The sequence below is a fragment of the Salvelinus alpinus genome, chromosome 1, assembly GCF_045679555.1.
Source record: "Salvelinus alpinus chromosome 1, SLU_Salpinus.1, whole genome shotgun sequence".
NCBI lineage: Eukaryota > Metazoa > Chordata > Actinopteri > Salmoniformes > Salmonidae > Salvelinus > Salvelinus alpinus.
The window spans coordinates 73795463-73814518 of NC_092086.1; the positions used below are offsets into that span (position 1 = coordinate 73795463).

The 19056-nt window shown below is 39.1% G+C and overlaps 1 protein-coding gene across 2 annotated transcripts; it reads right to left on the bottom strand.

Moving 5' to 3' along the window:
* Positions 1–1903: 1903 nt before the first annotated feature.
* LOC139530206 (out at first protein homolog) lies at positions 1904–15010 on the bottom strand. 2 transcript variants are annotated; one of them, XM_071326405.1, is made up of 4 exons: positions 14393–15010; positions 8434–8568; positions 3694–3898; positions 1904–3487 (listed from the first exon to the last, which is right to left on the bottom strand). In XM_071326405.1, the coding sequence occupies exons 1-4, from the start codon at positions 14621–14623 to the stop codon at positions 3210–3212; spliced, it is 849 nt and encodes a 282-aa protein (XP_071182506.1). In that variant the 5' UTR covers positions 14624–15010; the 3' UTR covers positions 1904–3209. The 2 variants fall into 2 exon arrangements, with proteins under 2 accessions (XP_071182506.1, XP_071182515.1); XM_071326414.1 differs by having other exon boundaries at positions 3694–3874; positions 14393–14959.
* Positions 15011–19056: the final 4046 nt, after the last annotated feature.

Here is a 19056-nt window from a genome sequence, read left to right on the forward strand (position 1 = left end):
TGTAGCGATAGCGGTAGGTTAACTAATCGGTTTTGGAACACAACGCATATCTCATTCGTTCAATTGTTCCCTTGTTTCATGAAACGTCATAGTCTGCCACACCAAATTAGGTGACAAATCAGTTAGACTATGTTTTTATGGAAATTGATGAATGAATGAATAGTAATTTATTCACTTTACAGATAATGTAGTTTTTCTATATGTGGATCAAAATGTGGTTATAGGCAAATCTGGTCAAATGGTGCTTTTAATCAAGACTGCTGGATATTAAACGTTTGTTTGATAAAGTTTAACAGCAAAGTTTCTAAAATCTATGCCTAATAATTTAGCTACAGGCTAAACCTATCATAAAGCTGTCAAGTCTCCTAAATGTATTTTGTCAGGCAACCTTCAGTCCAGTCATCACCAGAGGGCAGTCAAACTCCACAATGGATATTTGTGCATTATGTATACGTTGACTTCGGAAAATATTCAGACCCTTTAACTTTTTCCACATATTGTTACGTTACAACCTTATTCTAAAATGTATTAAATAGTTTTTTCCCCTCCTCAGTCTACACAGAATACCCCATAATGACAAAGCAAACACAGGTTTTTAGAAATGTTTGCTAATTTATTAAAAATAAAAAACAGAAATATCACATTTACATACTGTCAGTATTCAAACCCTTTACTCAGTACTTTGTTGAAGCACCTATGGCAGCGATTACAGTATCGAGTCTTCTTGGCTATGACACTACAAACTTGGCACACCGGTATTTGGGGAGTTTCTCCCATTCTTCTCTTCAGATCCTCTCAAGTTCTGTCAGGTTGGATGGGGAGTGTCTCTGCACTGCTAGTTCCAGGTCTCTCCAGAGATGTCCGATCGCGTTCAAGTCTGGGCTCTGGCTGGGCCACTCAAGCACATTCAGAGACTTGTCCCTGAATGTCTTTAGGTGCCTTTTGGCAAACTCCAAGCGGGCTGTCACTTTCCTTTTACTGAGGAGTGGCTTCTGTCTGGCAACTCTACCATAAAGGCCTGATTGGTGGAGTGCTGCAGTGATGGTTGTCCTTCTGGAAGGTTCTCACATCTCCACAGAGGACATCCAGAGCTCTTTCAGAGTGACTATCGGGTTCTTGGTCACCTCCCTTCTTCCCCGGTTGCTCAGTTTGCCCGGATGGCCAGCTCTAGGAAGAGTCTTGGTGGTTCTAAACTTATTCCATTTAATAATGATGGAGGACACTGTGTTCTTGGAGTTTTAGATGTATAGATTGTGAATTATGATGTTAATATGGCCACAAATCCAGTTTTGCTAATATGACACCCAACAGAAGAAGCATTAGGCCTAGTATAAAGACTAATAAGGATTTACATTTGTCAAAGTTAAACACACCTTTAGGAAACATTTTTGAACTTCAACTGCAGATGTTTTACATAAAACGTTTTAAACCATATAATTACTTTCAAATCAAACAACACAGTGACAAGTTAAGGCACTTACCATCAACCAATAATTTACAGATTTAAAAAATAAAGGTTTATGTTTCGTTCCTGGACGTATGCTTTAGGTCTATTTTTGAAAAATCACTTTTGTTTGTAACAATTCTTCCCTCAGAGAGATATATGAGCAGTTATCATAATGTACCAATGACATGCAGAACAGCAATCTCCAGTACAAGCTTAATCACTGGCACTGTGGACATTAAGTTTGAAAAGTTGAATAAATATATAAGGGAAATAAAGACTACATAAAGTTTTCAGTCCACTAGTTTGTGTCTTCAGTTTATCACAACAACATAGTAAACCTGAAAATATATTGTTGATCAAAGAGGTTAAAAAAAGTATTGACAAAAAGTAGAACTGAGAAGTTCCCAGATTGCCTGATGAATATCTCATACCACCATGAATATGACAGTACAATACTCACAGTTAATCACTTTATTCCGTATACCTTAAGTATAAACACGACTTAAGTCAGTTTCTGCATATGATGCTACATGCTGATGCATTTGACAGCAATGACAAAACCCTTCCAGCGAGCCAAAAATTGGTCCCTATAGTTCAAGGTAAGAGTGTTGATATTGGTTACAGACTGTACTGTTTCAATGTCCTAGTTCTTTTAACAGAATGTCAATAAATGGCTTTATTTTGCATTAAGTAAATAAAAACGACATCAGTTAAGTGATTCATTCACTACCATGGATGAATGTTTTCTCTGAGCAGATCCACCATCCAGTTTTACCCCAAGGGAGCACTGAACAGCACTTTGACTGCTGGCATCAAATCAAAACATTCATCCATAGTAGCATGGCAATTCCTTCTAGGTTGGGCGATATTACAATTTTCATAGTGTCGATTTTACCCCATTAGTCTCCTGTCTAGCTGCCCTAATACAGACACTTGCATGCTTAGAAAAATAATTATTATATATGGACAACACTCGACACACCACTGTAGGAAACATCCAACATTCAAAACATATGGTTACAATAGATATGCTACTGTCTGGTTGAATCCAAATACCTTGGTGGTAAGTCAGAGACAATCTTCTGTCTGAAAATAAGTTAGACTTACACTAAGTGTACAAAACATTAAGAACACCTGCTCTTTCCATGACATAGACTGCCCAGGTGAATCCAGGTGAAAGCTATGATCCCTTATTGATGTTAAATCCACTTCAATCAGTGTAGATGAAGGGGAGGAGACAGGTTAAATAAGGATTTTTAAGCCTTGAGACAATTGAGACATGAATTGTGTATGTGTGCCATTCAGAGGGTGAATGGGCAAAACACAAGATTTAAGTGCCTTTGAACAGGGTATGGTAGTAGGTGCCAGGCACACCGGTTTGTGTCAAGAACTGCAATGCTGCTGGGTTTTTCACGCTCAACAGCTTCCTGTGTGTATCAGGAATGGTCCACCACCCAAAAGACATCCAGCCAACTTGACACAACCGTGGGAAGCATTGGAGTCAACATGGGCCAGCATCCCTGTGGGATGCTTTCGGCACCTTGCGGAGTCTATGCCCTGATGAATTGAGGCTTTTCGGAGGGAAAAACTCAATATTCAGAAGGTGTTCCTAATGTTTGGTATACTCTGTGTCTATGTAGGCACTAGGCAGGTCTGTTCCTTCACTTCAAGGCCTCTTGCCAATCCCCTGCCATGCTCAGTCCAGATGTGCACGGTAGGCTAAATGCCTTCTAGGAAAGAACTAAGGGCAAAAGCAGCTGCTTTAGGTCTCCTCGTCCCATGGGCAGAGCTGTTTATGGGGGACGTAGTAGTCAAAGCGGTAGCCCTTGCTGCAGCTCCTGATGCCACACTTGTACGGGTTGGCCCTTCCAGCTGCGCCCCGGCGGCTGCGACAGTATTTGAGCAGGCAGGGGAGCCACTCCAGACGTAGGTGATAGCTGCAGAAGCATGGCTGCCACAGGTCCAGAGTGGAGGGGCATCGCTGCAGACCAGAGACGTCCACTGTCTGGGGCAGGGGCTCAAACTCAATGGCCTCTATTCCTGTAGAGACATTTTGACTTTCGATCAAAGAATGTCTGTTAAAATGCATGGCAATGAACTTCATAGCTGTGCAGATAAACATCCAAAAGCTTAGAGACACTTAGGGAACAATATGGGGGGAAAAAGCTAGGATAGATAGAATGAAGAAGTTCCTTTAAAACACCCAAACAACACTAACAGAGCATCTGAATGGAAGCCAAACTCACCTTTATCCAGCCAATGCTTGGTGTCAGCTGCCCGGGTATAAAACCCCTCATGGGCCTCCTTACACACGTTGTGGATGAGTGTGTTGAGGTGCCCTGCATGACTCACGTTCACCGCCATGTCCATGTGGAGGTGTTCCTCCCCACGCTTCTCCTCTGCCGTGCGGACCAAGTGGGGGTTCTTCTGTAGAATCCCATCACAGAACAGCTATATTTTAAAATTCGAGGAAGTTCAAAAAAGGACAAGTATTGCTGGTAGAATAAATTTAGCAATAGAAGTAAGCTCCACTACTTTTGTGTGAGGATTAACAGTTTGGTGGTAAGTCAGATAACATTGTGCAGTAAAGAAAATTTTAATTGCCTACAATAACATTTTTACATTATGGGCTGTATTGAAAGTCCAGGACGAGGCTTATTCTGTGTCTGGGAAACCAGCCCTATAACATGTTATTATAACACAAAATGGGTCGTTCCACCAATCCGGTGCCTTTTGAGAAGTAAAAAAAAAAAAAAAAGTTATCTTTCGCCTCAATTTAACATTCTGTCGTCAGCTTCATCGAAACACGTATTCCCACGAAGAGGTTCAATTTAAAAAATACTACACTACCGGTCAAAAGTTTTAGAACACTTACTCATTCAAGGGTTTTTCTATATTTGTACTATTTTCTACATTGTAGAATAATAGTAAAGACATCAAAAATATGAAATAACACATATGCAATCATGTAGTGTCATGACGTTGGCCTGTTGGGGGACGTTCATGACCCCCATAAATACCGTTCCCCCTTTTCCTCTCTCTACTCTACCGATGTGACTATTGAAAATCCCTTTGTTAACATAGAGAGTCTGGGAACATCAAAAGGTGGGAAACGGAACCCTATTTCGGTAATCCAACCAGTTGAAAATATGTGTTGGTACTTACTGAATATGATGTCAGATCAGTTGGCGTCTGAGACATTATTACTGATGATAGGACGACATAAACTGTATATTGGAAAGTCTACACATTCTAGTTATCAGATTCACATGGAATTGTTGTGCAATTTAAATGTTTAAATATGAAAATATTTGTGAAAAGATTAAATGTAATTTTAGCTTCTAAATGAGAGAATTGGTTTTGATGAGTGAACTATGCTCAACTCAGTGGCCCCGCCCATGTGAACAGACATCGGTTGTAAACTATGAAACACGGCCCTCTCTCCCAACCCTATATAAGCCCCTTTACAAAAATGTAACTTCCTGTTCCAAGGATTGAGGACTTGCGGTCCCCACGTTGAAAGGACAAAGACCACCTACAGAACTAAGCCAACCTCAGCAGGAACCTAATGAAATTAGCATCGAATTTCAACATGAAGATTACGGTCAACACGCCGAAAGAATGAATTTCGACTGTACCAGCCAGAATATAGCATGAGCTTAAAAGTATGGCAACTTGGTATGAACTTCGAACTCTTATTCACTAAAGAAGTGAAACCACCTAGTCGTTGTGTTAGCGCAGCAACTGTAGACGTGGGCTAGGAGAGGACGGACAGAGTATCTGTTCTACCACACGACAACGGTACTACCAAGTATCCAGTTTACCACCAGAGACATTCTTCAAAGGACAAGAGATCCCTGCTGGGCAAACCGGCCTACTATCTACGACCAATCTACCGAAGCGCAGCTCAGAGTAAATATTTATTGCATTTTCCTTTTTTCAAATGGGCGGTTATTTAGAATGCATAAGATTCTGTATTTATGATAGCATAGCTTCTCCCTTTGTCACTCATTCTTCCCGCTCTTTCATTCAAAACCCAACCCCCTTTCTTTGTGTAACCAGCCGTCATATCTGTTCCGTCCGCTAGGGACGTTTTCCTTTATAACATAATTTCTAATCAATGTATGATCCATTCTGTGTAGATGTAATTCTGTGTGATTATTTAGGTATTTAGTAAATAAATAAACCAAATGTTGTATTGCTGATTCAACTTGTTCGCCAGGGTTCGTGAAGATAACCAAGAATTTACAACTTTCAGATGAGACTAAGGTGAGGATTAAATATTGACTGCTACTGATGTAAAAGATGACTAGGAGTTAATTCGGAAGATAACAGCTCTATAAACATTCTTCCGTGGTGCCCCAACTTTCAAGTTAATTACATTTACCTGATTAGCTTAATCAGGTAATATTAATTACAGAGAAATTATTTTATAGAATAGCATGTCATATCACTTAATCCAGCATAGCCAAAGACACGACAGTAGTAACCAAAAAAGTGTTAAACAAATATAATATTTTAGATTCTTCAAATAGCCACCTTTGCCTTGATGACAGCTTTGCACACTCTTGGCATTCTCTAAACCAGCTTCATGAGGTAGTCACCTGGGAATGCATTTCAATTAACAGGTGTGCCTTCTTAAAAGTTAGTTTGTTGAATTTTTTCCTTCTTAATGTGTTTGAGCCAATCAGTTGTGACAAGCTGGTGGTGGGGGGGGGGGGGGTGGGGGGGGGGGGGGGGGGGGGGGTATACAGAAGATAGCCCTATTTGGTAAAAGACCAAGTCCATATTATGGCAAGAACAGCTCAAATAAGCAAAGAGAAACAACAGTCCATCATTACTTTAAGACATGAAGGTTAGTCAATCCGGGAAATTTCAAGAACTTTGAACGTTTTTTCAAGTGCAGTTGCAAAAACCATCAAGCGCTATGATGAAACTGGCTCTCATGAGGACTACCACAGGAATGGAATATCCGGAGTTACCTCTACTGCAGAGGATACGTTCATTAGATTTACCAGCCTCAGAAATTGCAGCCCAAATAAATGCTTCGCAGAGTTTAAGTAACAGACACATCTCAACATCAACTGTTCAGAGGAGACTGTGTGAATCAGGCCTACATGGTCGAATTGCTGTAAAGAAAACACTACTAAAGGACACAAATAATAAAGAAGAGACTTGCTTGGGCCAATAAATATTTGCAATGGACATTAGACCGGTGGAAATGTGTCCTTTGGACTGGAGTCCAAATTGGAGATTTTTGGTTCCAACCGCCATGTCTTTATGAGGTGTGGGTGAACGGATGATCTCCGCATGTGTATTTCCCACCGTAAAGTATGGAGGAAGAGGTGTTATGGTGTGGGGGTGCTTTGCTGGTGACACTGTCTGTGATTTATTTTGAATTCAAGGCATACTTAACCAGCATGGCTACCACAGCATTCTGCAGTGATACGCCATCCCATCTGGTTTGGGCTTAGTGGAACTATAAATTGTTTTGAACAGGACAATGACCCAACACACCTCCAGGCTGTGTAAGGGCTATTTTACCGAGAAGGAGAATGATGGAGTGCTGCATCAGATGACCTGACCTCCACAATCCCCCAACATCAGACAAATTGAAATGGTTTGGGATGAGTCGGACCGCAGAGTGAAGGAAAAACAGCCAATAAGTGCTCAGCATAATGTGGGAACTCTTCAAGACTGTTGGAAAAGCATTCCAGGTGAAGCTGGTTGATAGAATACCAAGAGTGTGCAAAGCTGTCATCAAGGCAAAGGGTGGCTACTTTGAAGAATCTCAAATATAAAATATATTTAGATTTGTTTAACACTTTTTAGGCTACTACGATTCCATATGTGTTATTCCATAGTTTTGATGTCTTCACTATTATTCTACAATGTAGAAAATAGTACAAATAAAGAAAAACCCTTGAATGAGTAGGTGTTCTATAACTTTTGCCCGGTAGTGTATATAAAGTGCCTACTAAGTGCCAAGTAAAGTAACATGGTTGACTGTGTAATAGGGTTGACAATAAATCCCTTTGTGACAGTGGGAATAGAAGATTGTTATGTGGAACACAAATTGGCAATTAAATTAAATTCAACATTTAAATTGTTAAAACATGTCTAGCCTGTGTATCTAGGGGTAAGAGGGTTGACATGTTACGCTCAACCCATTCAGTTTTCCAACACAAAACACCAGAAAATTGCCAAAAAGTATAGAACCAGCTCACCTGCTTTTAAACTATGATATGTTCAATGTAAAAAATAAAAAAAGGAATAGTTTCACCATATTGAAAAGACAGTTCGGTTTACGTAACAGGGTGATCTTAATGAGGGAAAGGGAAAGTGGGGACACCTAGTCAGTTGTACAACTGAATGCCTTCAACTGAAATGTCTTCCGCATTTAACCTGTGGGTTAACTGCCTTGCTCAGGGGCAGAACGATGACAGATTTTTACCTTGTCAACTTGGGACAGACATAAATGAATCACTAATCACATGAAATAAATTAAGGCTTCCTAGAAGTCACAGTGAAATGCTGAATTTTGGAACTTCAGCAAGTCTTTATTGATATTAAAAATAGATTTATTGAATTATCCATGTGGTCTAAATTAAAGGGCACTTAATTTAATATAACAAGCTTTTAAAATTCAATATTAGTGCAAAATATATACTTAAAATATCAAAGGGATGCAGAAGGCACTCTTTCATGTAAAGACCCATCTCTTATAATAACACCAAATCAAATCAAATCAAATGTATTTATATAGCCCTTCGTACATCAGCTGATATCTCAAAGTGCTATACAGAAACCCAGCCTAAAACCCCAAACAGCAAGCAATGCAGGTGTAGAAGCACGTTGGCTAGGAAAAACCATTGGTACCATTCCTCCACATCCAAAACCTGTCCCTAGTTACCTCTCCCTGTGCCCTATATGGGAATGATGGCCCAGATTATGAGGGACGGTGGTGGTTTGTTACAACAGCTCACCTGTCTGAGGCGAGCCATGGACTCAGTGGGGATGATCTCGTGGTGATCGAGGCGCGAGACAAAGCACAGCACCTGGTATTGGTTCTGGCCTCGCTCTGGCTCCCCCAGGATCAGAGCTCGGACAATCCTCACATCCTGAAAAAAGAGAGAAATATGAAATATAAACAGGATATAAATTCACATATTAGTGATACAATATACACTGAGTGTACAAAACATTAAGAAGACCTTCCTAATATTGAGTTGCACACCCCCATTTTGCCCTCAGAACAGACTCAATTTGTCAGGGCATGGACTCTACTAGGTGTCGAAAGAAACTACATACATACTGAATGGCATAAGGGAACCTTCGTGTAAAAGTGCTGCCAAAACTCCACTATGCGTTTGGCATAAGGATAATCCATAAATAAGTAACTACTATATCAAGGGTCATGTCTGTTATGAGGGCTGACCTGACCTGACCTTCACTGGAAACATGAGACGTGAATCCAACCCTATACCCACATCTGTCACAATGCTACACTGACTTCATTTTGGCTATCCCAACATCGACTATGTTTACATGCACACAATACTATGATTATTGTGAATACTCATATTAATATAATACTAAGATTAAACCGTTTACACGATTTGCAAGAAGAACGTTTAACCTTATAATGCGGTTAACATGTACAGATCTGATAATCAGGCTATAGTGCCTTCAGAAAGTATTCACAACCCTTTACTTTGTCCACATTTGTTGTGTTACAAAGTAGAATTAAAATGGATGTGATGGTCATTTTTGGTCAAATTTCTACACAAAATACTCTTTAATGTCAAAGAGGGAGAAATATTCAAACATTTGTAAAAAAATATATTTAAAAAAATAATGTATCGTGATTAGATAAGTATTCAAGCCCTGATTAAATACATGCTAGAATCACCTTTGGCAGTGATTACAGCTGTGGGTCTTTATGGGTAAGTCTCTAATAGCTTTGCACCCCTGGATTGTACAATATTTGCGCATTATTACTTTTAAAATATTTCAAGTTGGTTGTTGATCATTGCTAGACAGCCATTTCCAAGTCTTGCCATCGATTTTTAAGTCAAAACTGTAACTAGGCCACTCAGGAGCATTCAATGTCATCTTGGTAAGTAACTCCAGTATATATTTGGCCTTGCGTTTTAGGTTATTCTCCTCCTGAAAGGTTAATTTACTCTTTCAGTGTCTGTTGGAAAGTAGACTGAACAAGGTTTTCCTCTAAGATTTTGCCTGTGCTTAGCTCTATTCTATTTATTTTTCTCATAAAAAGAACCCCATAGTCCTTGCTGATGACAAGCATACCCATAACATGATGCAGCCACCACCATGCTTGAAAATGTGAAGAGTGGTAGTCAGTGATATTTGTATTGGATTTGTCCCAAACATAACGCTTTGTATTCAGGACATAAACAACATTTCTTTGCCAATTCTTTGCAGTTTTACTTTAGTACCTTTATTGCCAACATAATGCATGTTTGGGAATATGTTTATTCTGTACAGGTTTCCTTCTTTTCACTCTGTCAATAATGTTAGTATTGTGGAGTAACTAAGATGTTGTTGATCCATCCTCAGTTTTCTCCTATCCCAGCCATTAAACTCTGTAATGGTTTTAAAGTCACCATTGGCCTCATGGTGAAATCACTGAGCAGTTTCCTTCCTCTCCGGCAACTGAGTTTGGATGGACGCCTCTTTCTTTGTAGTGACTGGGTGTATATTCAATGCCTGCTTTAAAAAAAAATTATCAAGCTACCAATAGATGCCATTCTTTGCGAACCATTGGAAAAAAAAAAAAAATGAAATTCACTGCTCGACCGAGGGACCTTACAGATAATTGTATGTGTGGGGTACAGAGATGATGTAGTAATTCAAAAATCATGCTAGCCCTCAGAAAACTGAACACATGAATGTTCTTGCAACGTTCCATTAAACGTGTCTATAACATTAGCACTATTATTGCACACAATGTGAATCCACGCAACTTACTATGTGACTTGTTAAGCAAATTTTTGCTCGCAAACTTATTTAGGCTTGAATATTTATTGACTCAAGACATTTCAGCTTTTCATTTTTAATTAATTTGTAAAAAATGTAATTTCACTTTGACAGACTGAATTTAAAATATATAAAATGTAGTTTTGTTGGTCACTGTTCTACACATGATACCCCATTTCATGTGTAGGCCAGTGACCAAACAAAATACATTTTATATATTTTAAATTCAAGCAGTGACACAACAATATGTGGGAAAAACAAAGTGGTGTGAACACTTTCTGAAGGCACTGTACCTAATAAGACTTTCTGAAGGCACTGTACCTAATAAGACTTTCTGAAGGCACTGTACCTAATAAGACTTTCTGAAGGCACTGTACCTAATAAGACTTTCTGAAGGCACTGTAACTAATAAGACTTTCTGAAGGCACTGTACCTAATAAGACTTTCTGAAGGCACTGTACCTAATAAGACTTTCTGAAGGCACTGTACCTAATAAGACTTTCTGAAGGCACTGTACCTAATAAGACTTTCTGAAGGCACTGTACCTAATAAGACTTTCTGAAGGAACTGTACCTAATAAGACTTTGAAAAATGCAGAAAATCGCCAATCAAAAGAACCCTTGTATCACAGTGTTCATATTATTTTTGGGAAGCTTATTTTATTCTGAGTTCATACATATACAGTTTGTATGTGAAAACTATTTCTAAGATAGATAGTCTACTATCATTTCCGAAACACACTTCACTCGCACCAAAGAGGGAGGCTCGTGAAAGCACATGTGTGAATCAAATACACTGCATTAACTCCGATTAAGGTGTTACATTTTCTAATAATTCAAAAGATAGTAAAAACTAAAAAACTGGCGTTTCAATTCGTTGATGGTTACTCCGCTTATGACCTTATCATAATTAGGATTATGCCAAACTCAGAGTAGTGTCATAATCAGTTGAATATATTAATATAATATTTAATAATTATTGTGCATGTAAACATATTCATTCTTAAAACTCCCAGTAGAACACAAAGCCGAGGTAAACATCCCAGTCAGCTGAGTAGACAAAGGAAGACAAGGCTATCTGAACAAGGAACAAGTCCTTTTCTTCTCTTCATTTACCCATCCCATTGGGTTGATCTCCCTCTGAGTAAAACAAATACCATGATTCAAACACTCTGGTCCTCAAGTTGGAGATGTCGATAATGAGGTCAGGGAAACTGTGGAGTGGTTGAGGTAAAAAAGACAAGAAGGAGGAGGAGGATGGGGGACTCTTGTTTCCCCCACTGTGACGGTAGAACATCCAGAGGAGCAGATGGATGGGGTATACAGAGTGGGGGAGGGGATGGGAGCATTCCTGGAGGGGCCTGTGCACAACTCGATTCAAGGCAGGTTTCTTATGGTTGAACTCCAGGCCACCCACAGTCTACGCAACGGATCCGCAATGGATCTGCTGGAGGTTAGTTTGCATATGTACTTTTGTGAGGCTGAATTTTTGGAATGCAACGCAAATGGAGCTCCGTAGCTCTGTTTGCGTAGACTGTGAAATCCCTGTGGTGGGCCCTTAACCTCTCAATGGGCAACACGTGATTGTCTAATGACTAGCATGATCACTAGAGTCCAAGGACAGCTAAAGTGAGACATGGTTTGGGGATTGACCCGACAAAATAGGAGGGATTCACACCGACAGAGGATATAGAAACAAAGCTATTTAAATAGGGATTAGGCCGCACGTTGAGAATATCACCACAGTCTGTGAACAAAGCATCAACTGTCTTTATATAAATCTTTGAACAAAGTACCCTATAACATAACTTGATTAAAATGCTTACTGAACACACCAACACTGATAAAATCATCATGAACAAAAAAACTATGTCAAATGTTACTTTCTCAAAGGATTGTATTTGACCAATAACTGCACTGATGCTGTAAAAAGATAGCCTGTACAAAACTTAAATCCGACCTAACAAGCTTCCATGGGGCAGCTAATAGCTGGAGGTGAGGGTGCGGAGATGAATGTGTAGTTGGCTCATCATGCATACAATATGATATAACATGCATGGGTTTGCTGCTGCCCTGGTTCTTCATGGGGGCTGGGTTGGCATGGTAAATACCTCTCACTGACAGACAGAAGAAACGCACCACAGAGCCTCCGATGACAGGTCAAACTGCAGCTCTCATAAGGATAAAGTGAGAGGTGACTCTTTTCCTTCATCTTATCCCCATGCCATCACAACCTGGGACCAAACAAATGACAGATGGCTTGGGAATCGCACCAATGGTTGAATTGAGATAAATTCAACAGGAGATGTGTGTATGGTGGTGTATGGGGGTGATTTTACATTTCTCAACTAGGCTTGAGGCAGAGGGATATTTTCCTGTTTTAAAAACGAAGGTTTCTTAAGGTCATGCTGTAATAGCGTTCAATGTATGAAGTGGATGTAACTTGTGGGCCACATGATCGCCATTACAGTCGTATGCAACGGTCTACAATCCTGGGTACCTTTAACATCACTCCAGCTTGGCAGGCCTCTCACAACTGGATACAGACTGTTCCCTGTCTGGTGAAAAATGAAATATGGCTTGAAATGTCATGGTATTGACATTAAGGTCTGAAAGGCAAGTGTATTTTGTCGTTGCCTAAAAAGTTGATTCATCTGTTCACATACAGAGGGAGGGGGGGGAATAGGGGAGGAACCAGAAACAAACAAAGCGGCCAAAAAGACTTGAAAAATAATACCAAAATGCATCTGGAATTCTCAGCCATTGATGCAGGATTCTCTGAATATTGCACAGCCCATTTACTTCTTAAACAATTATCATGTTATTCTCCAGTTAGACTCTGTCCCTTTCTGCTCCCCCACTACACACCATAGGAAGACAAATATTCCCTTCATTTTTTCATTGCACCTTTTCAACAGGTTCCTCTACAAGATGAGATGTCTCGCCTGGCTGTACAGTAACTCTACTCTGGCAGCTGGCCTTCAGACCAATTCCAACTTTCCATAAATCTGCGTAATGCTGACAGTAGATTGGAAGCACATGCATGGAGTGAGGGAAAGCTGCTGTCCAAATTGACTTGATCCAGACAGAAGAAAATATGTCCTGTTCCCCTGCCTGTTAACTGTAACCAGATAAGCCCACTGGGACTTCAGGAAAGTTTTCCAACAGGAGAAAAAAAGGCCTGATCACTGTAAGTCTGAGTGGAGTCAATGGGGGACAATAGTTGTATGATTCCTTGATTGCTCTACAAGTCAATAAGACTTTGAATGTGTCTGTAATGTCAGGATATCCTGGGTCCTTGTAGGGAGTTCATTAGCCAGGGCAATATCAAATGCCTGCTCAATCAGGGGTAGTTCACCACAAATCCTCATTAACAAACACTTGTATTGATTGTAATAATGGACAATCCCAAAAGATAAATATGTCTATGTTCACAGAATATAACAAATACGATATAATTCCAAAAGTCGGTCCAAGAGGACTATTTGTCTTTGGTATTTCATCCCTTACAAAAAAAGATTGCTGTAAAAGGGCAGTAATTTCAGTCGGCTGTGGTACTTTGGAAGCAGTAATTGCAGAATAACTGCAGTGTACTGCAGTTGAACAGCAGTTATACTGTAAAATAAAATAAAAACTGTTATTTTGGACACAGTATTTGCAGCATACTGCAGTTATACTGCACTCTGACTGCAATTTTCTTTCGTAAGGGTTATGAAAACATTTGTCTGTTTGGCAACACAGCAGCATATAGTTAAATAGATATACAGTAGGTCTATAGATAATGGATAGGCCTTTATAATATAATGTCCAGGATATCTATATAATAGACAGCCTAATGGTGTATGTGTGTTTATATATATTGGTAGAAACATAATGCAGCATTTCACAGAGTTTTTAAAAACTGTTGTAAATATTTACATCGAAGAATATTGACTTAACTCACCCGTTTGAAATCAAATACCGCAGTAATATGAGTACCATCTCCTTGCTTGAACTCGACTGTAATGTCATCATTCTCACTGTTGGCGTCCAAAATCTCCTCCCCAATTAGTCCATCACTTAAACGCACTCGTACTTTTAGTTCTGAACAAATCCCAAGCGATACAAGAGTTACCACTAGCAGAGAAATCCGAACTGGTGGCGATATCTCCCTTGTATACATGCTGAAACTCATGGAAGAACTTTAATAACTATTAAAAATCTGTCTACTACTCTCGTAAATAATATTGAAATCGGTCGCAAATATTTCCAAATCAACGAAAAGTCCCGAAAAGTCTGCATGAAGTTCAATCTATGATCCACATATTTAATTCAGTATTGTGAAATCTCTGCAAATGTTGGTGGGCTACCATCCCGCATTGATCGTTGTGTCGCCCGAGTACGTTCTATATTCTGATACATTGTAGCGTTTCTGACGTCTGTGAATACAAGGTTTTTGCGCACAATCATTAGGCTACTGTAACATTTGCGCTCTTCGTTCAGACGACTTTAACCAGACTTATATTGTGGCAGCCTTCATGAAAATTTGGAAGTCCTCACTTGAGTTTACTATCCCGTTCCCGTCACTTCCTCTGACGAACCAGTGCGACGAACCTACTGCACTGTAGGCCTATTGTGGACAATTGCGGGCTCGCAAAACTAAAGAAATATCACTCCCCAAACAATACTTCCCAAGAGGCGCCAATGACATCTGTTGCAGAATAAATTAACTCATGTTCCAATGATTCAATAGTTTGCGCAATAATACACTTAAGTGCATCAATGTGCCCTATTGTTATCCTACGCCTAGGGAAAGTAAATATTGAGCTTGACCAAACATTTCTAGGACATACAGATAGATCCCATGCCAAGCAAAGGATAGGTCAACTTCAAATCCGCCCCGTCTCTAAACAACATTCTAAACAACATTAGATTGATTGGGTAATACATGTCTTCTAATAAGTGTTATTTAAACTGGTTTAACAGCAACTTAATTAATGTAAACTGTGGGTCCTCGCGAGGTCGGGGGCAGTAGTGGTGCATGGGTAAAATCACTGGGGAAGCCAAGCCAGGAAAATATTGCCATATTACAACCTGTGCTGTGATAATTGCGTTGTTTGATCTATAACCTGTTAGTTCAACCAACAGTTAGATGACCTACAACATGGTCTAGCAAGTTAATGTTTATAAAATGTTCAGACTACTAACCAACTATTGAAGTCGCAAGAAAACAGGAACTGTCTCGACTCTTCCAGCACCATTTCAACATAATCGAATCACCTACAGTATGCTTAGTCGTATACAGTTACAACTAAAAGATACCAAAAATGATTTACTCCAATCAATCTAAACTAAATATGATGTGGATGTCCATGGTCCTAATTTATCTGTGTGTGTGTGTGTGCGTTCATGCAAGTAGAAAACATGTTGACTCACCCTTCTTTGAGAAATGCCAATGTCATCATCCTCTCTTTCATGTTGACAAAACGACGATCTATGACTCTGTCATACAGTGCAGGCTTTGATGTTATTGTTGTCTCAGGCTACCTGGATAAAATGCTTGCTCCCTAGAATTTATGAATCGACGGTTGGATCAGAATTGCCTAGAATTTATGAATTTATGGTTGGATCAGAATTGCTATTATAATAATTGGCCAGTACAGAGAAATAAGTAAAACCACAAGTCCAAATCCCTATCTCGACCCATGGCTAATTTAGCTAGCTAGCCACTGGAGGACAACACAACTAGATGTAACAATTACATTTTTTTCTGACAATAATGTTTGGTTTTTGATGTGATGTGATTGGTGTGAAGCCGAAACCAAACTGGCTTCTCTTGACACTTCTTTTGGTGTGCCAGGACCATTCACAATTGAGCTTGCTCAGTTTAGCTCAACACTCATTGGCTATTATTTTTATATATTTTTTGATCAAGGGAGTCCAAATGCTCGCTGGCTTCCCTTGCATTCAATGCTATGGATGGCAACATATCATACTTATAGTTATAATTGTAATCATAAAAAAATATACATTTTTAAATGGCTAAAATATAAATAATATACTATCTGTTGTTTACAGGGAACTCACTCTACAACTAAAGATGAGGTTGGGTGGAAAAAAAACTGGGAGGGAGAAATATATAATTTTAAATATGCTATTGGACCAAAAACTGATTTAGCTAATTAATCTATATTGTCCAAATAATGATGATCCACACTTTGGAAATATATAAAGTCATCTATTGAGCTCACAAGTAACAAATAAATTTTTCATTATGGTGGGAGATTATATACGGTCTTAAGTATTTCAATGGATCATAAAGGAAATCACATAACACACTATCACCCTCATGCACTTAAGATCACACATATCATGGATACATTAGAACTAGTGGATAATATGGAGCCTAAAAAACCCTGACCTAGTGAGATAAACATAGAGGCTTAATCAAGCTCGCCATTTTGACTACTTCCTTGTGTCATTCTCGCTGGCACCAAACATTTAAAAAAAAGTGTTGATAGGAGACCAAATGCGATCGGACCACCATCTAATTGGCCTCCATATAACAACTTTTTCCATGTGGACGGGGGTATTGGAAATATAATCAATGCTTATTGGATGACAATTTGTTCTTAACTTGTAATGACGTGCGCTGAGAGTCGGGAAGCAAGTTCAGGGAGTGAGTGTCTTCCACCGAAGTCGGTCCCTCTCCTTGTTCGGGCGGCGTTCGGCGGTCGACGTCACCGGCCTTCTAGCCATCGCCGATCCACTTTTCATTTTCCATTTGTTTTGTCTTTGTCTTACACACCTGGTTTCAATCCCCAAATTACTTGTTCATTATTTAACCCTCTGTTCCGCCATGTTTGTTTGTGAGTGATTGTTTCTTTGTATTGCGGTCCGTTATGTATGGCCTTGGATTTATTGACGTGTATTGTATTATTGTTGAGTAAATTGCGTACATTACTCTTATCTGCTGTCCTGCGCCTGACTCATCTACACCAGCTACACACAGACGCATTACAGTTTTAATAAATAAACAGAACATAATACAAAACAAGAAACTCAAACAGCACACAGACAAGAAACAGAAACAACGACACCTGGGGAAGGAACCAAAGGGAGTGACATATATAGGGAAGGTAATCAGGGAAGTGATGGAGTCCAGGCGAGTCTGACGACACGCAGGTGCGCGTAACGATGGTGATAGGTGTGCTCCATAATGTGCAGCCTGGTGACCTAGATGCAGGAGAGGGAGCACACGTGACATAACTTAGACAAAATAATTCATCATTTACTTTTTTTCTGAACAACATACTGTAGGTACAGCAGAACCCCTTATTGTATGGGACACTTTCAAATGTACTTTTAGAGGCCATTTAAACAAAAGCAGTTTCGGTCAAAAGAGATTAGACTAATAAAGGAAATAGAATAAATAACAGCACAGGTAGATAGCAATAAAAAGTGTTCTATAGAGGCACAAAATAAGTTAGAGGAAAAACAAAAATAATTGGAGGAACTTATTCCAGAATGATCAAGTGTAATTTATTACAAAAACAAAGTGAATTGGATGGAAAATTGTGAAAAATGCATTACATTTTTTCTTGAATCTTCTACATAGAAATGCTACCAAAAGTAATGTACAGAAACTCGTTACAAATGACGGAGTCATCCATGATTCACCAAATTATATTTTGAAAGAGGAAGCATAATAGTTTATTTTTAGTCTCCTCCATTTCAATTGAATGATGTTAACTGTAAGGACTGTAATAATAATAATCTAAAATTAACAAATGCAAAGAAAGACCTGTATAAAGGCCAACTCACAGAGGAGGAACTTCTTGAGGCAATTAAATCCTTTCAGTCTGTAAAAACACCAGGGCTTGATGGTATACCAGTAGAGGTATATCAGACCTTTTTTGATGTACTCAAAGATCCATTATTAGCATGTTTTAACTACTCTTATAAAAATGGTAGACTATCAGGTACTCAGCAAGAAGGTCTGATTTCATTTCTACTGGTAGTAAGTATAAAGATCCAGTCCATTTAAAAAACTGGAGTCCTCTTACACTGCAATGTTGTGATGCGAAAATCCTGGTGAAATGCATAGCACATAGAATTAAAAGGTTTTTTACCAGATATTGTTCATCCTGATCTGACAGGTTTTTAACATGGATAATATATTGGAGATAATATACGACAATTACTTGAAACAATATAACATAATGAAACATCAAAGATACCAGGCCTGGTCTTTATAGCAGAGTTTGGAAAGGCTTTTGATAAAGTACGACTAGCATTTAAATATTTCAATTTTGGTGAATCTCTTATACCATGGGTTAAAGTTATGTATAGCAAAAAATAGTAAATAATGTGTAAAATAGTAAATAATGGTTACGTCTCAGAAAGTGTTGCCCTGTCAAGCAGAGTAAAACAAGGCTGTGTGTTGTCTCCATATCTATTTATTATGGCCATCGAAATGCTAGTTATTAAAATTAGATCCAACAAGAACATCAAGGGGTTAGAAATCCAGGGGTTAAACACAAAAGTGTCACTGTATGACGATGACTAAAGTTTCTTCTTAAAACTTCTTATGGCTGGGGGCAGTATTGAGTAGCTTGGATGAATAAG